This window comes from Anastrepha ludens, chromosome 4 (assembly GCF_028408465.1).
Source record: "Anastrepha ludens isolate Willacy chromosome 4, idAnaLude1.1, whole genome shotgun sequence".
NCBI lineage: Eukaryota > Metazoa > Arthropoda > Insecta > Diptera > Tephritidae > Anastrepha > Anastrepha ludens.
In genome coordinates this window covers 23728346-23754781 of record NC_071500.1, presented here as the reverse complement: position 1 = coordinate 23754781, position 26436 = coordinate 23728346, and the positions used below count along the sequence as shown (strand labels likewise).

The following is a 26436-nucleotide window of genomic DNA, read 5'->3' as shown; positions in this document are numbered from 1 at the left end:
CTAAATTCTATATTTGGCACATTAGGTTTTTTCAGTAAACTTGTGGTACTGTTTTTGAATTTGTGGTGAAATGGTAAGCGTAAAACCTTAAGCGTTTTTTTGAATTTTTGGTTTTGATTCTTTTATTTTTAAACCTTTGCTTTTAGTTGTAGCATACATTAAGTAACGGCTTATATGTAAAGGTTAATATATAAGACAAATTTTTGTTATTTTAATAAAATATTGGCAACACTGATTTGGTGAAAACCCCGTGTAAGTTTACATTTTTCGATTATCTACAGAAACTCAACACTCTATCAGTCAAATTTTTTCACCTTTTACATTTTGTTAGCAAAAATACAATTTCGCTAAAAATTTTGTACGATTCTCCTGTTGGAAAGTGGGAAGTTTATAATATTATTATGTCTCGACAAGCTTCACGTTTCGACGCTAAAAAAGTGGTAAGTTTATGCTGAAGGACAAATGGTTTATATGATAGCGGATAGTCACTATCGAAGTTTCGCTCAATTTCCATTCGATTTTGCAGTAATTAAAAGAAACAAAAATTAATTTCACGCCACAATAAAGGTGAATGGATGTAAATAACATTTTATCTAACGATAAATTTAAAACCGAGAAGACTACAGGAACCGTCGCTGTACTTGCACAAAATAAAAAAAACTTTTCAGACCAGAAAAAAATACAACTGATCCCTATGATGACCGCTGGTGGAGCACAAATAATTATCGGGCAAGTGCCACAACAGCAGACTCAAGCGGCAAGCGGAGCGACAGCAACAGCAACTGGACTTATTCCTCTGCAAACGGGCCAAATAATGTTGCAACAGCCACCGCAATCCGCACAGGCCATGCAGCTCCTCCAATTGCCCGATGGCCAAACACTATTTTACCAACCTCCAGCAACTTCATTAACGCTAGATCCGAATACAGCAACTGCTCAAGCCACATCTCAGCCACAACTTATAAACATAAACGGTCAAATAATGCAAATCGCTGCTTCACATCCGCAAGGTCCCTCCCATAATGGCCCATCTGTAGGGCAACAAATCATTATGATGCCACAGCCAGGAACTACAACAGTTGCTGTACCTCAAGCTGCCACAACAGTATCAGCACAGCAAGCTACTTCTTCCACGAATCCAAACAGTAACTCAAACGAGGCCGCTTCAGCGGTAGCACAAGTAGAAGAAGACTCAAGTAAAGGAGAATCGGAAGAAGAACCTCTTTATGTTAACGCTAAACAATATAAAAGGATACTAATACGACGACAAGCTCGTGCAAAATTGGAATCTCGTATACCAAAGGAACGTTCCAAATATTTGCATGAGTCTCGTCACCGTCACGCAATGAATCGGGTACGAGGAGAAGGTGGACGTTTCCATTCGGCACAGGGAAAAGGTGAAATGGGTGGATCTGGTTCCGGTAATTGCGAGTCACAAATGCAAACTGTACAATCACGCATAACTGTCCGGGCTCCACCAAAGTTGATCGCCCCACATCAAACGCCAATACCAGCACCAACTCCTAGTATAACCATAACGCCAATAAAATAAAAATTATTAACTTGTATAAATAATAATACCAGTTATGAGATTTAAGTTCTTAGAACATTAAGATTAATACTCCAATAACGGATTTTAAGAAGATGAAGACTATCCGCTATCCATGCCACATGCTATTAATACTAATAATAAATAATCTATAATCTGCAGAATGCCGAGTTCTTAACGCTCACCTATGGTGCGCTAGTAACGCAAATGTTGCGTGATTTCGAGAATGTTGAAGATGTAAATAAACAGTTAGAACGTATAGGCTATAATATGGGTATGCGGTTAATAGAAGATTTCTTAGCAAGAACCTCAGCTCCCCGCTGTTTAGAAATGCGTGAAACAGCTGATCGCCTACAGCAGGCATTCCGCATCTACTTAAATGTGCAACCTACCATTTCTAACTGGTCTGCTTCTTCGGATGAATTTTCCTTAGTTTTCGAAACCAATCCACTGACAGAATTTGTCGAATTGCCTCAGGATTTAACCAATTTACGCTATAGTTCCATACTTAGTGGTTGCATACGCGGTGCGCTGGAGATGGTGCAATTGGACGTGCAGTGCTGGTTTGTACAGGTATATATAAAAAGCAATATGTTGAGGTAACAATACGTACAATAAATTCTTTCCGAATAATTATTCGCCATCAGGATCAATTGAAAGGTGACAATGTGACTGAGCTTCGAATTAAATTCGTACGCCGCCTGGAAGACGCTATACCTGCTGGCGAGGATTAGAGGCCACCGTACATCGAAGATTGAGTATTTTTGTATTAAGTTATTGATTAAAAGTTAATAGCATTCCGGCCGCATTCGTATCTCTCCACAAAATATTACGCAGTCTAAATAACAAATTTAAATAAATCTTAGACTGTTCACAAACTTAATAAATATAAAAAAAAATTGGGCAAATCGATTTCATAGCTGCCAAACTAAAAGAAATTATATAAAACATTTTATTATGATGTAATCATAACACCATAGATTAAAAACTAGTTTGGACCCCGCATTTTTTTTTTAATTAGCAAAATTCCAAATTGTGGTTTTGCTGAAATCTGTTGTTGTTGTTGTAGCAGCTTTCTAAATATCTCTTAGTCGGTGATGATGGTTAATGCTATACAATTACATCTGATAATTTCTCTTTTGTTGCAATAAGAACATTTCTATCAAGCCTCAAACGCCAAAAAGGTTTAGCGAGACTATGTGCGAATTTATATGTTTGATAGAAATCGATAACGCACAAGCGGTAAATATTTCAAAGCCCTATGAAACAAGGATTGAAATTGCTCCGTTACTTCCTAGTTTTCATTGCCGCTCTCGCTACTAGTCTGAATTTGAACAGCTGGAGCAGGTAGCGTTAAACGCGGGATCAACTGTTTTGCTCCGTTCTAAGCCGAGTGAATAGTCAAAACAATTTTCAGTGTTCTCTGTAGTTGGAGTATTAACAAAAAACTTGAAATCGACCGGAGCGCTACTTGTGAAATTGTTCGTGTGTTCTGTAGCTACCACTAGTACTCTCACTCCTGTTGCGCTACTTCTTTCCGATAGCTTCTATTTGAATTCGTTTCTTTTTGTTAGTTGCATGTTGTGTTCGTTTCTGCGGGGATGTGTAAATATATGTATATGTACATATGTATGTATACACGCAAACTAACAAAGGAATGTTGCTACTTCAGAGTTTTATTTCAATATTGAATTTTTTTTATTATTACTCTGAGCTACTAGCAGTAACGAATCGTAGCTTAGAGCGAAGCAAAGCAGTTGAAGCCGTTTTTGACGTTACCTACTCATATGCTCAAGTGCCGAGCAGTAGCGAGAGCAGAGCAATGTTTTAGTTGACATTTTGCTTTTACTGCTACGAAGTAGTTAATGCATTAATAAAAAATTACTTTTAGTCGCTTACGCCGTTTTGGTGGTTAGGGCTCGATATGTTTTTTTAAATGACGGCGCGTTTGTCCAAACATACTGCTTGATTTCGATAACACAAAAATTTGTAATAGGTGTTCCTCATTTTTGCAAGTAGCTGTTCGTTAACAGCAAAAAATTATCAATCACTTAAAAATTGAGAGAGCAAAGTGACAGTTCGATGCAATTCACTATCATTTTGTGCTGAAGAAGTTTTAGCCAGCACTGAGACATATAATCTGAAAACATATGATTAAACTTTTTGTAAATAAATAAATATATTTTTTGAGCATTTCTGCTTTTGCGCCGGTTTGAAATTTGCAGTTTAGTATAGTCAGAAATGATAAAATGGAAAATTTTACAACAAAAAGCGTGAGTATATAAAGTATATTTATCGTTTTTTTTTCTTGATAAAACAAAAATTCGCAAACAAACTCAGCTGATATGTATGTACCAGTTTTTTGAAGTGATAGCAAATTTTCCGTTCGTTAACTTGTTTCCTTTTGTTCTTTTTGGGAGAATATTTTCGCATTACGTTCTTAATTTGTACTGATGGTTGCTGATGGCTAATTTTTTTTGATCGAATAAAACTATTTATAGGTGTGTGCTTTTACTTTTTAAAACCAGTTAAAAATTATAGAAAATGAAAGAAAATAGATATGACAGGCAAAAAACAGCAGACAATTTTACGGTTTTTTGAGACTATACTGACGAAATCCAGGATCAAACACGACTACAACTACTGGATCGGGCGGTGTACAAACACACATTAAACGAGTCTCAGGAGTCTCTTACCACTTCCTAAACTCCCAAATGCCGTCACCGGAATCCAACCACCATCCGAGGACAATCTTCAGAGGCCCGCGTAATTTTGGCCCAATTACGTTTTGGATATTGTAGCAGGTTAAACTTCTGTCCGGAATCGATTCTGACATACCCAATAAATGTCCGGCGTCTCTCTCTCTGGACCCAACCCATGGATGCATTATGTTTTCTGGGCCTACAAGTTAGATGAGTTAGGCGATGACGATCGGTGACTACACCGCACAGGCAGAGGTTGATGAACTGCTACAACAACAACAAGGGTATACTGAAATAAACATAGCAATTTTTTGCTTAAAGGCTTTATGTTTGAATAACCGCTTTTTCTCTACTTAGTACAGTTTTCAGCACATTGAAACAGGGGTGCTAAAATATTCATCTGGGACTGCTTTACTGAGCTCGGTTTATAGGGTATATAGGTATATTGGAGAATATGAATGCAATATATGTCACTGAGCGGGATATGTTGGCAAAATTTGTATTTATTCGAATGATGATTTGACGAATTAGCTGGAGAATTTATAAATAAAATAAAATACAAACATAAATTATAATCATATCTCACCTACTATTATTTCGTACAGTTTTATATTCAAGCAAAATTTTATTGAAATTGCATAATTTTTGTTTTTATTAAAAGCAAACAGTTTAAAAAAATACAAATCAATCCATTATTAAATATATTAATACATAATACAGGCACTTTGGTTGACTAACCTTAAAATAAAAAAAAAATCAAATAAAGTACTTTGGTTTATGAGATACATTTACAAAGTTTGTGCCGTTAGGTTGGAAATTACAATTCCAAATGATAGATGGCAATAAGATAGCGGATAAATAATTTCTTGATAATCCTTTTTCATTTAAACCGCAATTTAAAAATGTACTTGTTAGCCATTTCATTAATATTTAATTTAGACTTAAATATAAATGTATGATATTTGTATACTTATATGTACAAACAGATATACATGCTTACATTGTATTTAAAAAGTGCGGTTAAAATTTATGGCACGTTTTGAATTAACTACTTCCACAATTATGACCAGTCATGTGCAAAATATTTTCATCCTATTGAAGCTGGTATGCATTGTTAAATAAAATGGTTTTATATTGTATTTATTATGTAAAATATATGAAAGTGAGAATAAAACTGAATGAATTCAAATACAAAATCCTAAAATTAGCAAAGAATTTCAAATATTATATTAGTTTGGGGAAAACGAATTTTTATTTATTTTCTCGATAGATGGCTGTAGTGATTGATATCTCGTAAAGTATTGATGAAATAATTTAAAGTTTCTGCTCGTTGTCAAGGTGACATTTCACACTAAAAAAATTGGATTGCTGTTGTTTGTTCGTTCCATTTAGTTGTGAGTTACAGGGTGTTAACAATGGAAGTCAACAAAGAGAAAATTCGAGGCGAAAATGCTAGCCAGGTAGTAGAAATTGTGAATGGTGTTCATGGTGCTGATACTGTAACAGCAATTTTTGTTTCATCGATTCCGTTCAGGCATTTTTGATGTTAAACAAAATATTAAAATCATAGAAATAAGCGCAGTTAATCGGCATATTAATAGTCGTAGCATCGCCAAGGAGCTAAAGATCGACCAATTTTAAACTATTTGCCCAAAATTTTTACGCAAAAATAATGCATTTACTTTTCCCCAAACTAATATTAACACAATATTGTTTTCGAATACTACGGAGTACCCACTTCGATTAAGGCTGAAATGGGTAACTCCAAGGGAAAATGGCGAATGTGTAGATCGATAAATTTATTTTGTAAAGGCGATTAGTTTAAAAAATAATTACTAATTGAAATTTTAATTTTGTGGCTTAACAAAGTTGAGTCAATTATTTTTTTAAATTTCAGGAATTAAATTTAATTTTTGTATTTTTTATTTACTTACGTTTTGTAAAAATATGCATACTTGGTTAAACAATATTAAAGTTATAATGAAGCGGTTAATCCAGATAATTTTGATTAAAAAACAAATATTTTTCAGACTTGCGTAGGTTGTTAAATCTTTGAAAAATTATTACGCCCATTTATCGTATATTAAGTCATTTAGTAATAATGCATTTATTTATTTGTCATTGTAGAAGTGCAGTTCTGGGTTTGCGGGCACACCATCAAGTTAAGATTTTTTCGGGTCAATACACGACGCAAAGCCTGCAGAGTTTTGGTGCAGATGATAACGCAGCAGCCATTAGCAACACCTTCAGCCGGACTCTTGCATGTGCAAGAAGCACTTTTAAGTGATTTTGGTGGTGGTGCACTTGTGGCGGCATTTGTGGCCGTAGGCGCTTTAGGAACTGCAGCCGATTTATTAGCGCAACAACTACTGACATTAACGTCTGCTGAACTTATTTGACTAGTTGATTTGACCTTATTAGTTGCACCGCAACCTCCCGATGTGTTTTTATCGCCACCGCAACAACTGCCTCTACTACCGTCGCCCATGGCAGCTAAGTTCTGTAACAGTAATGCTACATCTTCAATATTTTGATTGATGTCTGCTTCACGTTTCGTTGCGGAGCGCTCTTTTTTATTGCTACAGCAATCATTACCACGATATACATTTTTTGGTTTTGCATTTGTGCCCATTTCCAATTTTTGAGTTGGTACGTTTTGCGAGCGTTGCTGATGTTTATGATGGTGTTGGCAGCATTTATGTGTACCATTTCCTTTTTTGCCACAAGGCGTCTCATTAGTGCAACCGCCTTGGCAATCCTGTGTTTGGTCGCATTTGCAATTAGTGCAACCACATATGCCAGCATCTGCAGTTATTTGCTTTAAGGTTGGTTTGTCGCTTCTCAAATCAACTTCAATTAGACCCATTGCGTCTTCCGGCACTTCCTTTGCCTGTTGTAATGTCTCCTGCAGCAGACGTGTATTGTTATCGATAGTCATCAATATTTCATTCAGTAGCGATTCAGTTTCCATATCTTCTGCGTCATTATTATATTGCATATCATCCTTCAGAAGTTCTTCAATACTCTCCTGTGTTGGCATCATATCTATCGACTGGTCTACGGCGATCGCCTCTCCTACTCCTATTGCTTCCACCGTTGTTGCAATATTATTAAATTCGATATCCATGTGTGTCTCTGGCATCGTTTGCATTTGGTTTGTGGGTGTGTTCGATAAATCTGCAATCTCTGTTTTGTATGTGCAATGATCACTGATACCCAAATAATCGCAGGGATCGCTAGATTCGGGTAAGGTTGGCATGCTAGTGTTTAATATTGATTCAGTATTGCTCATAATTGCAACTTCTGCTTTGCCATAATTGCCGTAGCTTTGTTGTAAATCCACAAAGCTTGGTACTTCAGTGGGTAATGCTACACATGCGTTGGTTACTGGCGCCATCGGTATAATTGGTTTCGAAATTAGAACACCTGCGTTCATCCAAGGCGCAGGTATTTCCTCTTCGGCGGCGATTGCTAACTGCAGCGCTTGCGACGTTTCTGGAAGAGATAATGACTCAAGTTTGGGCGCTAGAGGAGGTAGAGCTGTGTTCTTCACTTCTGGCATTTGCACAGCAAATAAATTGGCGGTGTTATATTCAACTGCCTCCGACTTGATGAAACTGTCAGTGTTAAGCGATGGTAGGCTGCCATCACCAGTCACACTTCCCATACATGAGTTTTCTTCTCTTTCGTCCTCACCGTTCGATGTGTGTTCCTCATTGTAGCCGCTGCTATCACTTTCCACTTTGATAACTTTCTTTCCTTCGCCATTCTCTATTAACAACGACGGCTTACGCTCTTTTTTTATCTTTAAGCGGCGTTCTTTATTGTTGAGCGGATTACTTTGACGCCTATTGCGTTGTTTCTGGTGTGTTTTCTTGTGGGATTTTAAGCTATGGGAAGTGCTGAAGGACTTCTGACAACTAGTCTCCTCACATGGATATGGTCGTTCGCCGGTGTGTGTGCGAATGTGCGTTTTCAGATGATGCGAAGCTGTAAAAGCTTTGCCACAAGTATCTTCAGGACATTTATATGGCCGCTCTTGCGTATGGGTGCGCATATGCTTTTTCAGATCGCTCAAAGTGGTAAAGCACTTTTGACATATCTCACAATTGAATGTTTCACCGTTATGTAACCTCAAATGGGCTTGCAATCTGTATAAGATGGAATATTTGGTAGATATTAGTCAAAATAGTAATAATTAATAATATATTTAATATTATAAGATATGAGTCTAAAGTTGTTATCTACTCGGGAAAATTATACATTTGTGAATCGATTGCCGCCGTAGCCGAATGGGTTGGTGCGTGACTACCACTCGGAATTAAGTGAGAACGTATGTTCGAATCTTGGTGAAAGACCAAAATTAAGAAAAAGTTTTTTCTAATATCGGTCACCCCTCGGCAGGAAATGGTGTTTATCCAAGTGTATTTCTGCCATGAAAAAGCTCCTCCTAAAAAATATCTGCCGTTCGGAGTCGGCTTGAAACTGTAGGTCGCCCCATTTGTGAAACGACATCAAGACGCCGCCACAAATAGGAGGAGGAGCTTGGCCAATAACCCAAAAAGGGGGTACGCGCCAATTATATATATATATATATGTATATATGTATATAAATTTCAGTGAATTGATAGTAGAAGTGATAGTCATAGGAAACTATAAAGTAATCATCAAAAGACTTTTTCTGACCGTATGACTTTTGTTGATATAATTAGAAATTCTGAATTTTAAAGCTGCACCTATGTGCATGCACGCATGTTAGTACAGTTATACAAATCCAAGACTAAAAGGGAAGTTGAGTGAGTGCTACAAGCAGTATTTATTGAAAAAAATATGATTGACAACCAAGTTCGAATTTACAATTCTCTCTATTAGAACGGGGTCATAAGTAAGGGCATAACAGTATTGCATTTAAATATCTTGAATTATTTTATTATCTAGCAATTTCAAAACTTTATTCAAGCGAGAAAAGTGTTTTCTCCAATGTAGTATTAATCGTCCCTCTAAAGTGGCTGCACGTGTTATAGCAAATGTGGGAAAATAATGCAGCAGCTGAAATTAATTAAGTATATCTCAGCCTACATTGTATCGAATTTCGCGGGGAAAAATCTTGGTTATCATATAAGGCGCCTAACTGCAACGATTGGGCTCTGCCATACTATGTATTTTCATTATTAATCAGATTTACTGATTGAAAATCTGATACTCCTCCCCATAGAGTAAATGGGATCTTTTTAGTACTGATAAAACACTTTTATACTGACACTTGAATACTTTTTCAAATTTAAGTTGAAACATACCTGTAGCGCGTATTAAAAGCCTTTTCACATCCCGTTACTTCGCATTCATAAGGTTTCACTTTGGTATGCACCCGAATATGAATCTTTAAGCTGTAAGACGTAAGAAAAGCTTTGCCACAGCTATCTTCGGTGCATTTGAAGCGATATTCACCTGTAGGTATTCAAACATTTACATTTACAAAAATTTACACAAAAATACAGTATCTACAAATTTATATGAGCTATCGCAATAATCATACAATGTAAAGTTTCTGATTATTTCAACAAAATTAATACTTTTGAAAATTATAAACAATTATGTATTTCTTTGTAATCTAATAAAGTACATACATATGTATATTCATTCATAAGTATTTAAACTTTTGAACGAAAATGGTTCGCAGCTCACCTTTGTGTGTCTTTAGGTGCGTACGTAGATTTCCAATAGTGCTGTAGCTGCGGTTGCAGTTTTCATAGTTACAATTGTAACGACCAAGCGCATCGTCCGAGTTCTATTCAAGCCAAAATAAAAGAATGCAAAACAAAAGAAAAACAAATTTGAGTACACACCAACTGCGATCTGTAATAAATTGATCATCTGCTGCAGCGGAGGCAGGGAGTTCACAGCTTCACAGCTGAATGGATATTTAAATCCCCTGCTTATCGCTGCCACAGATATAGCAAACATGCAAAGCATACAATATAAAATTGTATAAAGTAAATTGCAAATAAAATCTTATTAAAATCGATAGTATCATATAAGCATACTTCATAATCGCATTGAGTTACTAGCAGAAGAGACAGGGAGTATTGTTGTTAAATATAAATGGCATCATTATTAAAGAGCGGCTATTCTGATGAAAAAGACGGTAAATATTACAAATAAAAAAATCATTAAGGTTTTGCTGTGCTACAAACGCGCTTTTCATAACTGAATCTCTTAAGGTATTTAATTGCTGTTAGCTTGAACTCGAACATATATTTTTTTTTTAATAAATTATGGTATGTATTAAAATATTTCGTTAATGGAAAAAGAAAATGTGGGATATTTGAATTGTATACCTCGAAAGTAGTAACTGTCGCATGAGTTGGCTCTCCTTTCTGTTTGTGCAAGGCACCGGGGCGTATACATAATGAAAGTTCATCGGGTTGATTATTTACTTCCACGTAACTAAAAACCACCGCAATTCGAAATAACATATGTAGGTTACGAAAAACAAGAATATCGAATATTTTAATCCAAAGTAGTGTAAGTATTTTTTTTATTGCAAACATATCGTTGCCTAGTTTCGTTTGTTTTAATATTCTTGAAAGCTGCAGCGGATCTGTCAGTAAGGAAAGCGAATTCGGCGGCTGTAAATTTATTTTTAACAAAAAGCCTCTAAGTTGTATTTTACATTGAAAGTCAGCAGAAACAATTTATACAACATTTAATAAGTATTTAGCAATTATTTCATTTATTCTCAGGAAACATGTGACACAATTCAATTAAAAGTGAGCCGGCACAAGTAAAAAGGCGCATTTCGTTTGAATAATATTGCTTGCTAAAGTACAGAAAAATAAATTAATGTTCATATCTAGATATATACAGTATTGGCCAAAACTTAAGTACTCGTACATTTTGTAAATGTACTTTTTTCATTTTACTCTTTTATTGTGACCAAACCAAAGTTGGCGCATTTCAGAACTTCATAAATTAGAAATTAGGATCAAGAAATATAAAATAAAAGAAAATTTAATGAACAAAACTAAAGCACACCTTTTATAGCAAATAACCAACACAGTCAGGTCTGCGTTACCAGAACAACCCGTAATTAAATCCGACCAAGGACTATCACTTCAACAGCAGTCCACAAATGTGTGGGGAATGTGTATGCTGTTACAACAACAGCAAAATGGCAACTAAAAAACAACTGAAATTAACAGTTACAGATCTCTTAAACATATAAAGTTGTTAATAATATCACGCGTTCTTCTTTGGTTTTGCGAAAGGATAAAGAGCTTCTATAATCTTACTCTGAAGGCAGTTTTTACGCCGTTTTGGAAATGCCTTTGGTCGTCATCGCTATCGTCGTTCTGCACCAGTGCGTCGGGCAATATCACATATTTTTAAATGTCAACTTCATATTCATTGACCCATAATTCCCTCAACTTTATGAATTTTCCTACTCCATTGATCAGGGAAGCAAAAGATTATACAGTCTCCCCCTTGCAATATTTAGGATCTAATTTCTTCTCTGTTGTAATTGTTGTTGTAGTAATAGTCTTCCTATAGAACGTGCAGGAGATGTGCAAGCTTTCTTTAAAATCATTGAAATCGGTCTGATTTTTTATTGATTGGATATTTTCAAGGCGCCTTCATTAAAGGTGGTAGCACCAGACCAACAACAATATTTTGTACGTTTGATACGTATTGGAAAAGTAGAAAACAAAAAATTAATTCGCTTTGATTCATTCTGGGCTGACATCCAAATGGACACGGCGAAAAAAAAACAAATCAGTTGATTTACCAATACCACCTTTAATAGATTCGCCTTGGATATTTTCTATTCAATTCTTTTTTTTTCCAAATTGGTATACATGGACGACTTGTAGTCACAGTCACTGTTCTTATATTCAAATTTTAAAACAATGGCATTACATACATGAAATCTTTCAGTTTGTTTCTTCACTTTTCAAATTAATTTTTTTTTTCTAATTAATACCACAGTGTAATGATCTCAAGGGTGACAAGTAGAAATAGCGTTCTTTTTCAGTACGTAGTTACTTTTTTCAATCTGCATCATATTTAAACCGCCTAAAGAATAGTTTTTTGAAATTTAATATTAAATAACTGAAAAAGAAAAACTTGCCGTATACATTTCAGGATTAAGCATTTGAACAAAACATTTAAACAAAACGAGTTTCGCAAAAAATTAATATAAAATATAAAAATGGTCAAGAAACTGCTTTTCATTTTTTTTATACATTGGAAAATATATGATAGAAACAAATATTTTCATGTAATTTTTGACAAATTTATATACTTTTGAAAACTCCGGGTATTTAGTGGACTTCAATTTCACACAATTATTACAAATTTAGAAAATAAAAAGCCCCTTTTCTAAATATTCTATAATATATGAAAATTTTATCGAGTTAGGAAACGTTCCCTGGAAGAAATAATAGAAAGTAAAGTTTTGGCACAAAAAATCAATGTTTCCAGATAAAAGGCTTATAGGTATATCGAGAATTAATTCAGTATTTAGTAGCACCTCCTGCTTGTTTTATGACTTCTTCACATTTTCTAAAAGCAATCGATGCATTTATAGTACTACATTTACACATTTATCCGGAGCAATAGAGTACCACATTTCTTCACTATTGGTGGGTTTAAAAGGTCCGACTATCTTTTTCAGTTCTTCCCAAAGATGCTCAGTCGGGGTTAAGTCTGGAGACTGTGGCGGCCATTCTAAAACATTTACTCTCTCCATTTGTTGTTAAATCAGCATAAAAATTTCCCATACATATGCGGGAATGCTGTTGAGGTGGCAGTCCTTGGTAGGATATAAATAAATCCGGGTCGTTCCGGTTACGTAGTGCCGACTGTCGTATGAACGCAGCTTTCGCCTTCTTGTGACACTGTTATTTTTACGAACCTCTGCTAGCTTCTGAGGTTAAGAAATTACTTGCCAGCAGAAATTTATATAATTAGATATATTTATTTTCAGAGAAATAAATATTTTATACTACATTTTTTTTTACTTCTTCAATAGCGCCCAGAGTACTGCTAAATAATTCCCGTAACGTATCACATTTTTTTCAACAGAATTTCAGCGCTTTAGTTTTGTGGTTTTAAATATTTTTCCAATAGTTAATAACAAATACATATATACTGATAAAAAGCATAGTGCATTATATAATTCTGTAAAGGGAATTCCTTAAAAAAATTACTACTTAATTATGTACGTACATAGTTGTATATGAAAACGTGCACTAAAAAGATGCTTAAGTTTTGGTCAGCATTGCATGTATATATGTACGTGTGTTTCCAAATGCACAAAAAAATAGCTGCTAGTTTTGCTATTGATATCAATTTTTAATAAGACTCAAAATGCGTAAATAAACACAGCGTTTCTACACATATTTACGTACGGAAATTAATATGCTTGTTAAAAAAAAAAATTCGCTTATTCAATAATTTCATGACTTTCAAAAAGTGTTATAGTCTATTTCTACCAAAAACTCAACTGCAGCTAATAGATCGGTTATGTTTCGGAAGTATCAAGCATTAGCACTTTAACTTAATAATGGAGTTAACTTAAACAGCTGATTTTTGTTTGCATATAGGTTTGCTGACAACAGAACCATCTGTATTTCTATGTGAAACGTATCACAAGGTTAATATTTGGGTTTTTGGTTTTATGTTTAGCATTCGTTTTTTTTTTTCTAAATAATGGGAATATTAAATTCGTTTATTACTGAAAGTACAGGGTGTCTGGTGGCAGAATTAGGTTTTATAATTAAAGTTTCTCCCTAATCGCTGAGCGTATGAAGGAAGGAGTTATTCGTTATTCGAGTCATTTCAACACGATGTCGCAGTGGCCGGGTGAACAACTTGTTCGCAATCGAAACGCATTTCAAGGTCAATGATTCGTGTACAAACTGATAAGCCGTTTCGGTGACACCTCCTGGCCACCTACGGTATGTCGTCCAAACTTACCCCTATGGCGTAAAAAGTAAAGTACATGGTGACACGGAGTGTATCCGACGTAACCGTGAACATTTAGAGGAAATAGTTAAAAAATAAAATCAAATCTGCAATTGTCTTCTTTGTAATAGGTATTCCAATAAACTTTTGTCATTAGAAATTCTTTTTGAATATACATAGCTTTGAAATCCTAATTCTGCCACCAGACACTCTGCATATATTGGGTATAGGAATAAGTTTCCACTCTCGTAAAAGAGGTGTCGATGCTGATACTATTTTTGAGTTCGCTCTAGTAATATACTGGTGATTTGAAGGTGTATATGTGAGGTCTCGATCGTAGTAGTTGATATTCGTTAGAAGCGTAAAGATCCTTTTTTATCTGGCGTCGAAAATGTCTACATTAGTCCCAAAAAAACACCATTTGCGGGATGTCATGACAAACTGACGGTAGACATGACGAACTGATTTTGCTGTATGACAACGTCAGGCCACACGTTGCTAAATCGGTCCAGAAATATTTAGAGGGACTGAATCGGGAAATCTTACCCCATCCGCCGTATTCCCCAGACATTGCACCTGTGGATTACTATCTGTTCCGATCAATGCAGTCAGCCCTTATTGGAGAGCAATGAATGGATCAAGTTAAAAGAACTCGAATTTTTCGTCAGAGGAATCCATATGCCGCCTGAAAGATGGAGTAAAGTTGTGGCTTCCAATGTCACATAATATCATGTATTATTTAATTGTTTAAATAATTCGTAACTTTGGCTAAGAAAGCACGGAAACTTATTCCCATACCCAATATTTACCATAAAATTGGAAAATCTAGTTTTTTTGTACCAAACTTCTACCACACAAACCTAAGTTAATAATAGCACATCTTTTGTTTATATTGTTCAGCTTCTGGTAAGTTCGCAAGTTGAATTGACATCGTTCTGGAAGTGAGATCATGGGGCTTCTGGTATTTGAATAATACTCGTATGTTTAACGGTATTTAAGCGTAAACTGCAGTTAAAGTGCAATGGAGATAGGCTACAACACACAAATAAATTTAATAAACGTAATAAAAAGGGCAGTGTAAAAGCGATTTATTTATATTATCTAGACAATTGCAACATATGGGAAGAATCAGTGTTTGTACGTCATAAACCCGTGATTGTACAGTGCAAAATTAAAAAAAAAAAAAAAATTACGGAACTACAAATAATCAGCGTGGATAAAAAACAAATTTTAAACACTCGTGAAGTGCGATAGTTATTCCGGCTACTTTAAGCGTTCGGGGAGCATTGAGCTCTCTAAAATGAAGCCATTTCAAAAACTTACCGCTGACCTCAAAACGAGACGGAAAACCTTCGCTCGTTAAAATATGAATCGTTTTGGAATCTGGCAGTTTAAAATAAATAAAAAAGCTTTTCAAAAATGTATAAGTGTTCTAAATTTTACCAATTTTTTTAAAGTTATCTTTTCTGATAAAAATAAATTTAACTTAGATGGGCCAAATGGATATAGTATGGTAAGATATTTTTCCAAAAAGAAATTTTGGCGGTGATCTCTGATGGTGTGGCGAACTGTATGTACCGTTGGAAAGATCAATATCCATTTTCCATCAGCACACATGGATTTCGAAGAGTATAACTTTCAGATAAATTACTGCCATTTCTCAATGTGCGGGAAAAACCTTGTTTTCCAGCAAGATAATGCGGTCTTTCATTCATCTCACCGCACTTTGAAGTAGTTTGCAGTACAATGTATTCCCTTTCTAGAGTGACCATTAATTTCTCCAGATTTCAATACCATGGAGAACGTGTGGGCTCAATTGGTTAGAGCAATTTATGGAGAAAATAAGAAGAATTAAAAGACACGTTCATGGGACTCCCTTGGCGCGCAACTAGTACAAAAGTTATTTGATTCAATACCGAACCGGATATTTGAGTTATTGAAAATAATAGAAATACCACACAAACAACCCCAGAATATTGGCAGATACCTTTGACAGTTCGCTCTGCATCTCAGCGCACACAACCGCTATTGCCACTAAAGTACAGAACCACAACAAGGTCATGAAATCGCTTGCCGGCAGCACTTGGGACAAAGACAAAGAAATATTGCTATCAACTTTCAAGGCAATAGGCTGGCTGGTTCTAAACTATGCTGGTCGTCCGGAACCAGGGAGTCGCAGTGAGCGAAGCTACAGACCTGCCTCACACTGCCATAAGGACTGCGACAGGATGTCTTCTGATGTCCCCAATATGCTATCTGTGAAGGAGCATAATAAACTGCTCAGCAAACAGTTCCTGCTAGGGTGTTACCGCAGGTCTCACCCATGCAGACACCAGCTTGAGCCTGGCATGTCAGAAGGCACCTCCTTAATTACGCGGACGAGATCCAGGACAAAACAGACCAACAACTACTGGATCGGACAGTGTGCAGACAGACAATAAACGACATTGATCGGGTGACCCTTGCCACCTTCTTAAGCTCCCGACCTCCGAATGCCGTCATCAGAGTCCAACCACCACCCATAGCAGACGAAGAGCTCAAACTTCCCCGGGAGTCCCGCGCAACCTTGGCACAACTACGTTCTGGAACAGCAAGTTTCCTGAGCCTACCGTTAGATGAGCTAAACGAAGACGACCGGTGATTACACTACACTGATAGAGCAAAGTTTCTGCTACAACAACAACAATAGAGAGCAAATAAAAAAAATGTTTTAAAAGAATGCCCAAAGTGCGTTTTTCCTTTTACAACAGTTTATTTGTCTACTATCTTCTAGCCTAATACAAATGATGTTGTTTTTGCTGCTTTTTATGTGAATTTTTTTCCGAACTCATTTCTCCCATACTACTATACGTCGATGCATAATTATAAACGCACAATAATCTTACTTATATTTTTTATTGTCTTTTAGGGAAAAATTACAATACATGCACTGTATAGTAAGAATATTGTGCGCTTATTATTATGCAACGACGTGTAGTAGTATGGGAAATTTTTTTTCTGTGTATTTCACTGAAGCAGTTGGAACGCTATTTAAAAAAGAAGTTCTCCTACATATGGATTCCATCATTCGCTATAGCTAAATCTCTAAAAACCTCCAAAATTCCAAACACTAAAATTATCCGAGTGTTAGGCGGTTTTTCTTAAATGCAATCTCCAAGGAAAATTCCAAAACATTTATCGGCCACAGGTGTCACCGGTATACCATAGTTGAAGAGCGTCAGGTTCTACGTTACCGGAATATCTCGGGTTTCCCGACCAAGGGCTGCCGCCCCAGTAAACTAAACCTGTCTAGTGAACAGTATATACCCTACACTGACGGGGCTTGTATTACTGCTACAACAACAACAACAACAGCGTCAGACTTTTAGAACTACTTTGTTATAGAGAAAACTTTATGTTCCCATCTTCAGTGCAAATTAATTTTTTTTATTAATAGATAACTGGCCCTGTGAAAAACACCGATTTTCTACATTAATCGATTTTCTACTTGAGCCTTGTTAATGGCTATAGAAAATGCAAGACGAATGATGTCATTTAAAATCCAGTGGCATGCTCCTTTCGACTTTCCATTAAAGATAGTTACCTCGATAACATTCGCCAACAATTTCTTCACACGAGTCTTGTTCCACTACATAATTGGGATACAAATTAAAAAAAAAACAATAAACTAATATATATAAAGTTCTAACACATTTTTCTTAATGTAAATTGCCACACCTTTCAAACAATTATATGTATTTTCAATGGAATATATTTATAAATAAGATTTACACTGAAATATGAATATGAGAAGAAATCGTAGGAGTATGAATTAGGATTTGCATCTAATTAATTTGTTCTTTTTTTAATGTTATATGGTTGCGTTATACATATTTAGGAAGAATTTGTATTACTGTAGACCAGAAAATAGAAAAAAATATATGAAATTATGGTAAGTAATAGTTAAGTTGTATCTTGCTATCCATACAAATATAGAGTTTAAGCGAAATTTAAGTTGAAAAAGCCAAAAAGTTAGTAAAGAATGGAAATGGTCCATCACTTGCAAAAACTGGTAAACGAAATATCAGCTGCGTTTGTTTACAAATTTTTGTGTTGCTCAAAAAAATTACTACAAATATACTTTATTTATATATTCAGGTTTTTTGTTGATATCTGAAGTATTTATATTGAGTATTTCTGAAATATTTAGGCATCCGGGGTGTAAACTAAATTATTACTAATCTATAGAACCCCAAGGAAAAGCTTAAAAATTACGTTTTTACTGCCGTAATTGCTTATTGTACTGAAATATTGCCGAAGAGAAATGCATAATGCAATTGTTAACCTCACGAACACGCTTAGGACCATATCAATCAATCAATATGTAGAATTCTCCTTACTAAAATAAATAGCATATAAAAATTGTCTCATTTTGGTTAACTAGGTTTTTTCTTGTTTCGTTTTTTTTTTTCTAATTCATTACAATTACACGGTTGGCCGATCACGTGATCTGTAGTAGTTGGTTCATAAAGATCACGCAGATTGAAACGAAAATCGGAGAGTAATTTTGCAGCACCTAAGATTGCTTTGATAGAGCAAACTGCAAAATCGTATCATGTTCTGTATGCATCAGCAGCTGGTCTTTTTGTTTTGTACAGCGCTATTATTCCACACGCACCACGACCAAGAACGTTCATTGACACAACATACTTGTATTTCGTCAGCACGAAAACAAAAACTCTTAAATCACGTCGCCAAATCAGCTGATTATGCCAAATTCTCTGAGAGCGGTTTAGCAGTTCACGGACCGCGCAACGTTCTGTATTTTCTCATCTGTGAATATGGCGTGCATTGGATCTATCAACACTGCCAAGTATTCGAAAAGTTGTTTCTTTGGTTGAAAATCGTCTTAAATACACCAAACACTAAACCATTTTGAAAAATATTTTTTTCTAAAGCTGAAAGCAGTGCAGGAAATAAAGTAAATTAATAACACGAATACATAATATTGGGTTGTCAACTAAGTAATTGCGGATTTCGCTCATAGATGGTTTCAATTGAATTTTTAGGTTTGCAGACTTAGTACAAATGTAAACTCACATTTTGTTATTTGATAGTTGGCAATTCAGCTGTCAATCACTAAAAAAAGTTTTTTGATCGGTTGCGTAGTTTTCGTTTGGCGTTCCTTCAAAAATGCAAAATCAAAAGGAACATTTTCGTCATATTTTGTTTTTTTACTTCCGCAAAGGGGAAACCGCATCGCAAGCTCATAAAAAGTGATGTGCTGATTATGGTGACGAAGTCTTAAAAGAACGTCAGTGTCAAAATTGGTTTGCCAAATTTCGTTCTAGAGATTTTTCACTCAAAGATGAAAAACGCTCGGGTCGTCGAGTGGAAGTTGATGACGCCCTAATCAAAGCAATAATCGATTCGGATCGTCACAGTACAACACGTGAGATTGCAGATAAGCTTCATGTATGCATTGAAAATCACTTAAAACAACTTGACTATGTCCAAAAACTCGATGCACGGGCTCCTCACGAACTGAAAGAAACGCATTTAACGCAACGGGTTGTTTACAACAATATCAAGCGGAAAAAATCGTAGAGCAGGCCAGGTGAACCAACTCAAACAACATCAAAAGCTGATATTCATCAAAAGAAGGTTTTGTTATCAGTTTGGTGGGATTACAAAGAAATTGTCTACTTTGAACTCTTACCACCCAACCGAACGATCAATTCGGATGTCTACATTGAACAACTAACGAAATTAAACGATGCAGTTGAAGAAAAACGAATTGACAAATCGAAAAATATCGTATTCCATCATGACAATGCAAAAATTATTGGAGCTTGGTTGAGATATTTTGCCACATCCACGATATAGTCCTGACCTTGCACCATCTGATTACTTTTTGTTTCGGTCTTAACAAAACTTCTTGAATGGTAAACATTTTAATAATAAAATTACTTAGTTGCCAACCCAATAATATGAAAATAAAATGTTTGTTTAAATAAAACTGCATCAAATAAGTTGTGATTCACTATATATCGGAGAAAGTAATTTTAAGACCCTGTATGCGTTGAGTATTTTGGGGCAAATATTTCCCAATTCCCACCCGTCTCGTATTTGGGTGCATATTTATAATTTCTTTCCTATATACTATGTGTTACTCTAAATAAAATAGTGTACATACAAACATACGAGTACACCTACATACGTAAGACAATTTGTTTGGAAGTCATAATTTAAAAATAGATATTTTACTACTACAATATGTGTAGAGTTTTATAGTAAAAATTGTATAGATAAAATAATTAAATAGAAAGTTCCGTAAACGCGCTCATCATTTTAATTGGCTATTTATAGTCTTGACCAAGACAGCATCACACGAACGACATCACCTTAACCCCGCACACCACCCACTCAATAGACATTTGTATTGATGTAAAGGGTTTTCCTATAACAGGTGTTATTTTGAATACCCCGCTATTTCGGTAGATATCACTTTTGAAGCTGTCATTTTTTGATATTTGACAAGTAGACACTACACCATTAATAAAAATGGAACGATACACGCTTAAACAACGCATTGAAATTATTCAAATTCACTATAAAAATGGTGAAAATTTGGCAGAGACGGTTCGTAAAACTCGAAAATCCAAGAGTTATTGTTGAAAAGCCTCTCTATCCTCAACGTGTGAATGTTTGTCGCTTTTTATGGTCGGGAGTCATTGGACCTTACTTTTTCGAAAATGAAGCTGGAGCAACAGTTACGATGAGTAGATTGCGCTATCGAAAGATGATTAACGATTTTTTATGGCCGGAATCGGATGGTATTGATCGGGACAACGTTTATTTTCAGCAAGACGGCGCTACGTGCCACAAAAACAACGAAACCATTGAACTTTTACGGGAATAACATCTCTTATTGGAAAACCCTTTATATTTTTTGTGTAAATGAAAGTATTTTGGCTATTTACAACTGTGAAAATATTAATTTTGGCAGGTGTTTACAGCATCCAAGGCGTCTGTACTCCTTAAATATTTTATCTGGCAAGTGCTCTTACTTAGAACTATGTTATTAAGCAGCAATGAAAGCCATAGACATAGTACAAATACAAGAAATAGAGGCGCTTGGGAACAGCAATGACAATGCATACACATACATATATACATATAGACTTATGTGTGTATTTATGCATGTGGATATGTACAAATTCGAAAAATTTTCACCAATTAGCAACAGAAAATTTTGAATGCAACCACAATTTAAGTCCAAAAATGCTGAGAAACGACAGGAGGAAAATTAACTTTCGACCACTTGACATTGCGTTCTAAAAATGAAATACATTAAATAAAAATACGAGCAATTACACATACCAAATAGGTATTTTGTTAAAAACGAAAATGTGGAGAACGTATCACAGATAAATTGTGTTAAATACCTCACTAAAGAGCATAATGTAATTATAGTAATAGACATAAAGTGAATTAAAAAAAACAAATTGAACACCAAAGGGTTTTATTTTTGACATGGCCAGGTTGTGGAATTCTGCTCCAGTCTCTGCTATCCTCCTACTTGGAAGGATGTAAAAACCCGCCAAACACTTCTTTAATAAAAAAATAATTCATTTTATTACCCAAAGCTTCAAAAAAACAAAAACAAATTTCTCGGCAGGTAATGTCAAACCTTCGAGTGTATTTCTGCCATGGGGTCTTTCTCCTAGCAAGATCCTATGAATCTACACGGCTATGATAAGACTTAATATTATTATCACCTATGCATCAGTGGTCTGGATGAGTAGACTCCCTCTAGTGGGAGTCCGGAGGGCCTTATCGAGAGTACAACGCACTGTGGCCATCTGTTGCGTCGGAGCTTTTCCCGACTACTTCAGGCCTGGCATTAGATGCTCTGTTTAGTCTACCACCACTTGATATTTCCATCTAAGGAGAGGCCTTGAAGGGCATCTGCAGGTTGAAATACAATGGGAATTGGACGGCCTCTGTCCGGCATTGGGCAACAGAGTAAGCATGGACTTTGATCCAACGATCCTCGCCATGCCTCTTGACTCCATGCCATTCAGAGTCTTGCTTGAGAAGAGTGTGGTGCTGGCAGAGTTTAAACTGTTGCGAAACTCAGAAAATGAGCCCGCCAAACACTGTTTTCGCATTTTCATTGATGGCTCCAGGAGTGAGCACCGCTCACGCTCGGGGGTATACGTGGAATTCAACGGGACAAAACTGCACTTTGCTCTTTTACATACATATATATATATATTTATAACTTTATATACATATATACATATATAACCTTCACCTTGGCACCAAATTTTTACTACATAAGCTAGTATAAAATTTAAATAATATAAATATAAATATGTACAATTTTATAAAAAAAATTGGAAAAATTCCACAAACTTTTCAACCCAATTCCACGGTTTTTAATTAGAATTTCTGGAAAGATTTTTGTTAAGCGTTTTATAGCTTATTAAATTTTAGTATAATAAAGTGCAAGTTTGAAATTGCTAAACTAATTTTTTTTTTTTTTTTTTTGTAATCTAGCTTGATAGCTTCATCTAAAAAACAATGCTGTAGTATGTACGATGCAAAGGCAAGAAGAGCTAGAGTGGTATCATAATTTCCTAAGCGAGATGCTATAAAATGCTAGACTCAATATGAACCAATAAGAACTTTATGCAGTTTTCCCCATTGAAGGCGATCATGGGCATGCAAAAATTAAATAATGTTGCTTTATATGCTATCACGAAGAATCTAAAAGTAAAATATCCACAAGAAAACTGCAATAATGCAAAAGCCGGTTTGTGTCGAACAAATGAAAATACTAATGAAATGTAATAATTGCCCGAAAAAATTTATGTACAATATATATTTTTACTCATATATTATATATATACTTGCTATTTATTTCTTTACAACATAGAAATTAAATTCAGTCATAAATTTCCTAAAAGTTAGCAATATTTACAAATATATTACATATAAATAGTACTAAGTTTAAGAGAGAAAAAAAAAAATCAAATAAAAAAATCACAAAAATAGCTGAATTTGTATTTTTTTTTATTATTAACGGAGTAAAAAACAAATTTTGGTCAATGACCTGTAATGGTTTTTAGATTGCGCCAAAAAGTTATAGCTATCTGAAAACCTAAATCTTTACAAATGTAAATAATGCCAAGGTGAAGGTTAATATTATATCGTCCCCTTAGTATTAAAATAGCCTATACATTTTTTGATGTTTTGAGAAAATGAATTTCAAACTTTTTGTCGAAAGTAGCTCTCACTCAAATCTCGTTATGTCTGTAAATATTTATTATTTTTTGACTGACGTTTTGACCCATTTTGTGGAACTAGAATTTGATAAAATTTGTACCACATATAAAATCGACGATGGAGAATCCAAAAATTCAATAAAGAAATAATAGCCTATGAGCACATAGGCTATTGTTATACTAAGGGGACGATATGTTGTCTTTTCTCAAACATATTAATTTTTTTAAGTTCATAAAACAATAAAAATTGTCCCAGCTAAACAAATATCAATAGTTTAAATCAAATAACAAATGGCATTTATGGACATATTGACATGTAGACATGAACAAAAGTTTAAATATGTCAATAAAGTATGCACTTATTTTTGCAGCGGCCACAAGGGAAGCACTAACAGCAAACAAGCATAAAGCGAGTAAAGCAGTTCTTTTTAAACACAACGAAAAAAGAATGAGTGAAATGAGAAATAAAATTACGAAGCAAACTGAAAATAACAAAACAAAAACAATGTCGATGAAACGAAACCATTAGCAGAATTAATAAAGAGAATTTATAAATATTTCTGTTTTGGTTATTAATGAGCGTGCTTTTTTAATCGCATAGATTCATACATATGTTAAATACGTGCATACGCGAGACATATATTTTTTTTTAATTTTTCAGAAATTAAATAAAGATTGGTTATGGCAAAGCTGCTTCATGCAACAAACAAGACTGATCAAAAGGTAAATATTAATATGTTCCACAATATAGCAGATAAAAAACTAATAGAAAGCAACTTTAGAGATTGTAAAATCGATAACTCAAAACAGAACTACCTTTCTTTCAAGTTATTATCTGTCGGGTTATGTTGCTGACGATCTAAAAGATCAGAAGCAATCGATGTCGACGACGGCGAAGACAACAATGTGAGATCAGCGTTGTCCACTTCCGATCTGTCCACATGCATGCTAGTTGATATAGGCATTTGAGCATAACACATTAAGGGAGTTGCAAGTACTGGCGTTAGAACATTCATTGCTACCACGGTAGGAGGCTGTACTTGGACTAGTTGCTGGTTTTGAAACTTATACTCCAATCTTAAGCAAATATCAGTGTTCTTATTATTTGTAGGTTTTGTGTTCATGAAAGTATCTGTAGTGGCCGGGTCCATCAAATCTACATTTGTTGGTGAAAACGCAGTTATTCTCTCAGCAGCTAAAATTGATGAATTTTGAATGGCTTGTGGTTGTTGATGGAACTGGTGCATTATCATAGGCACCTGCGAGTCTTCAAATGAATCATGAGATATAAAAGATGACGTGGATAATGGGGGCATCAACGGGAATTGAGCAGGTGACAACATTGTTTCACATAATTCACTTCTAGACAATGACTGTGTTTGTTCCTGATTATGTGATTGACAAGTACTAGATGAAGGTGATGATACTTGAACGTCGGGCAGAAATATTGCGGGAGTATCCAATGAACCGCTCAGATAGCGCATTATTAAATTATCAGCATCGTTATCATCGTCGTCGCCGACAGGATTGCTAAAGTTTGCGTTAATTGGCGAAGATAAAGAGACATGCGAAAATTGCACATCAGTACCTACACATTCGCCAATTTTCATAGTTTCATCACTCTCATGCGCCATTATTGCATTGTATATTGGATAAACCAAATCAGTAGTGTCTTCTAGAGCTAAGCTTAATCCTAAATGGTGGAGCACCTGTTGGTGTAACTGTTGCTCTGTATCGGAGGCCATCTGAATCGTATCCACTTGCTGCGTAGTTCTTGGAGCTGGAGAAAATTCATCCGATTTAATTGAAAAATCCGTAGGTAACTCGTCTAAGCTATCCAGCAATTCTAATTGCAGTTGAGGTGACATCGTTGTGGATGATGTAGACGATGCAGACGTAGAATTTGAAGGAATGGAGTTATATGTTGAGGACTGATCATCAATTATATGTGGATCAAAATCTCTGTGAGCGGTATCATTTTCTGTGCTCATTGTTCTCATCGATGATACTACTTTTGTTGGTGTAATTTTCTCTGCTGTTTCTACTGTAGTTGTACGTAAAAAATCCATTGCGTCACACTATCTGAATACAATTTGCTGTTATAAATCTAACACTTCAGGAATTTTCTTTCTCACTAATTCCGTTTATCAATTAAAAATAAAAATGCATTCTTATTAGAAAATGAAAAACAAAACTTAATTCTAGTTCTTGACACTCGATCTTGCTCATTATCGCTATAGACCACTTATCGCGATAAAAGTTGAGAGAAATATGATCAGAGAAATTGATTACTCGAATGAAAAGGGAAACAAAATGGTACTGGAATAGTACTGACAGATTGAGATGAAAATTATATTGTTTAAATTGAATATAGCCGCGGTGCCAAGTATTCAGAATATAGAAGGTGACGTCTTCCAAAAATTTCTCTTCCATTTATCGCGGTTTTGTAAGCCCGTGGCGTCAATGCTACAAATAAACAAACAAAAGGAAGAGAAGTTACTTGATTGTGATTCAATATATGACTGGTGAATAAAGTGATTTTCTGAGTTATGATTCTTAAATTAAACCTTTTAATAAAAATGCAGTGTCGCCTGTTGAATTTTGAAAGCAACACTAGTAACAATACCTCTGTAGTATTTTGCAATTGCGTGCAATATTCTCAGTGTTACAACAGTTGCAACACTTCATATCGGAACTGTTGATATCGTTTCATTTGAAATGGGTTTCTCCGTCGAAGTAGACTCTGCAACTTCAACCCGATAGACTTTGCGTAGTGGTTTGCTTAGGAGAGCTGCGGTTTCTTGTGTCAGTATAAAGAACACTGCTTTAGCAAACGCCCCTTCGCTGTTTGGTATACTGTCCGCTTCGTGTCCGAATCTCGTAAGCCTCTAATGAATGCCTGGCACTTCATATTTTTTAATAAGTCTGCTGTTTCCAAATATGCCAA

General features: G+C 35.2%; 2 protein-coding genes across 3 annotated transcripts; one reads left to right on the top strand and one right to left on the bottom strand.

The window, feature by feature from the left end:
* Positions 1-250: 250 nt before the first annotated feature.
* On the top strand, positions 251-3742 carry LOC128860845 (trafficking protein particle complex subunit 3-like). 2 transcript variants are annotated; one of them, XM_054098608.1, is made up of 3 exons: positions 261-440; positions 1712-2122; positions 2197-3742. In XM_054098608.1, exons 1-3 carry the CDS (start codon positions 402-404, stop codon positions 2281-2283), a joined length of 537 nt encoding a protein of 178 aa, XP_053954583.1. In that variant the 5' UTR covers positions 261-401; the 3' UTR covers positions 2284-3742. The 2 variants fall into 2 exon arrangements, with proteins under 2 accessions (XP_053954582.1, XP_053954583.1); XM_054098607.1 differs by lacking the exons at positions 1712-2122; positions 2197-3742 and adding an exon at positions 527-1705 and having other exon boundaries at positions 251-440.
* A 979-nt stretch (positions 3743-4721) lies between these two features.
* On the bottom strand, positions 4722-25809 carry LOC128860843 (uncharacterized). Its single transcript, XM_054098605.1, has 5 exons — positions 24306-25809; positions 10590-10698; positions 9937-10039; positions 9549-9699; positions 4722-8402 (listed from the first exon to the last, which is right to left on the bottom strand). The coding sequence occupies exons 1-5, from the start codon at positions 25556-25558 to the stop codon at positions 6359-6361; spliced, it is 3660 nt and encodes a 1219-aa protein (XP_053954580.1). The 5' UTR covers positions 25559-25809; the 3' UTR covers positions 4722-6358.
* Between the last annotated feature and the right edge of the window lie 627 nt (positions 25810-26436).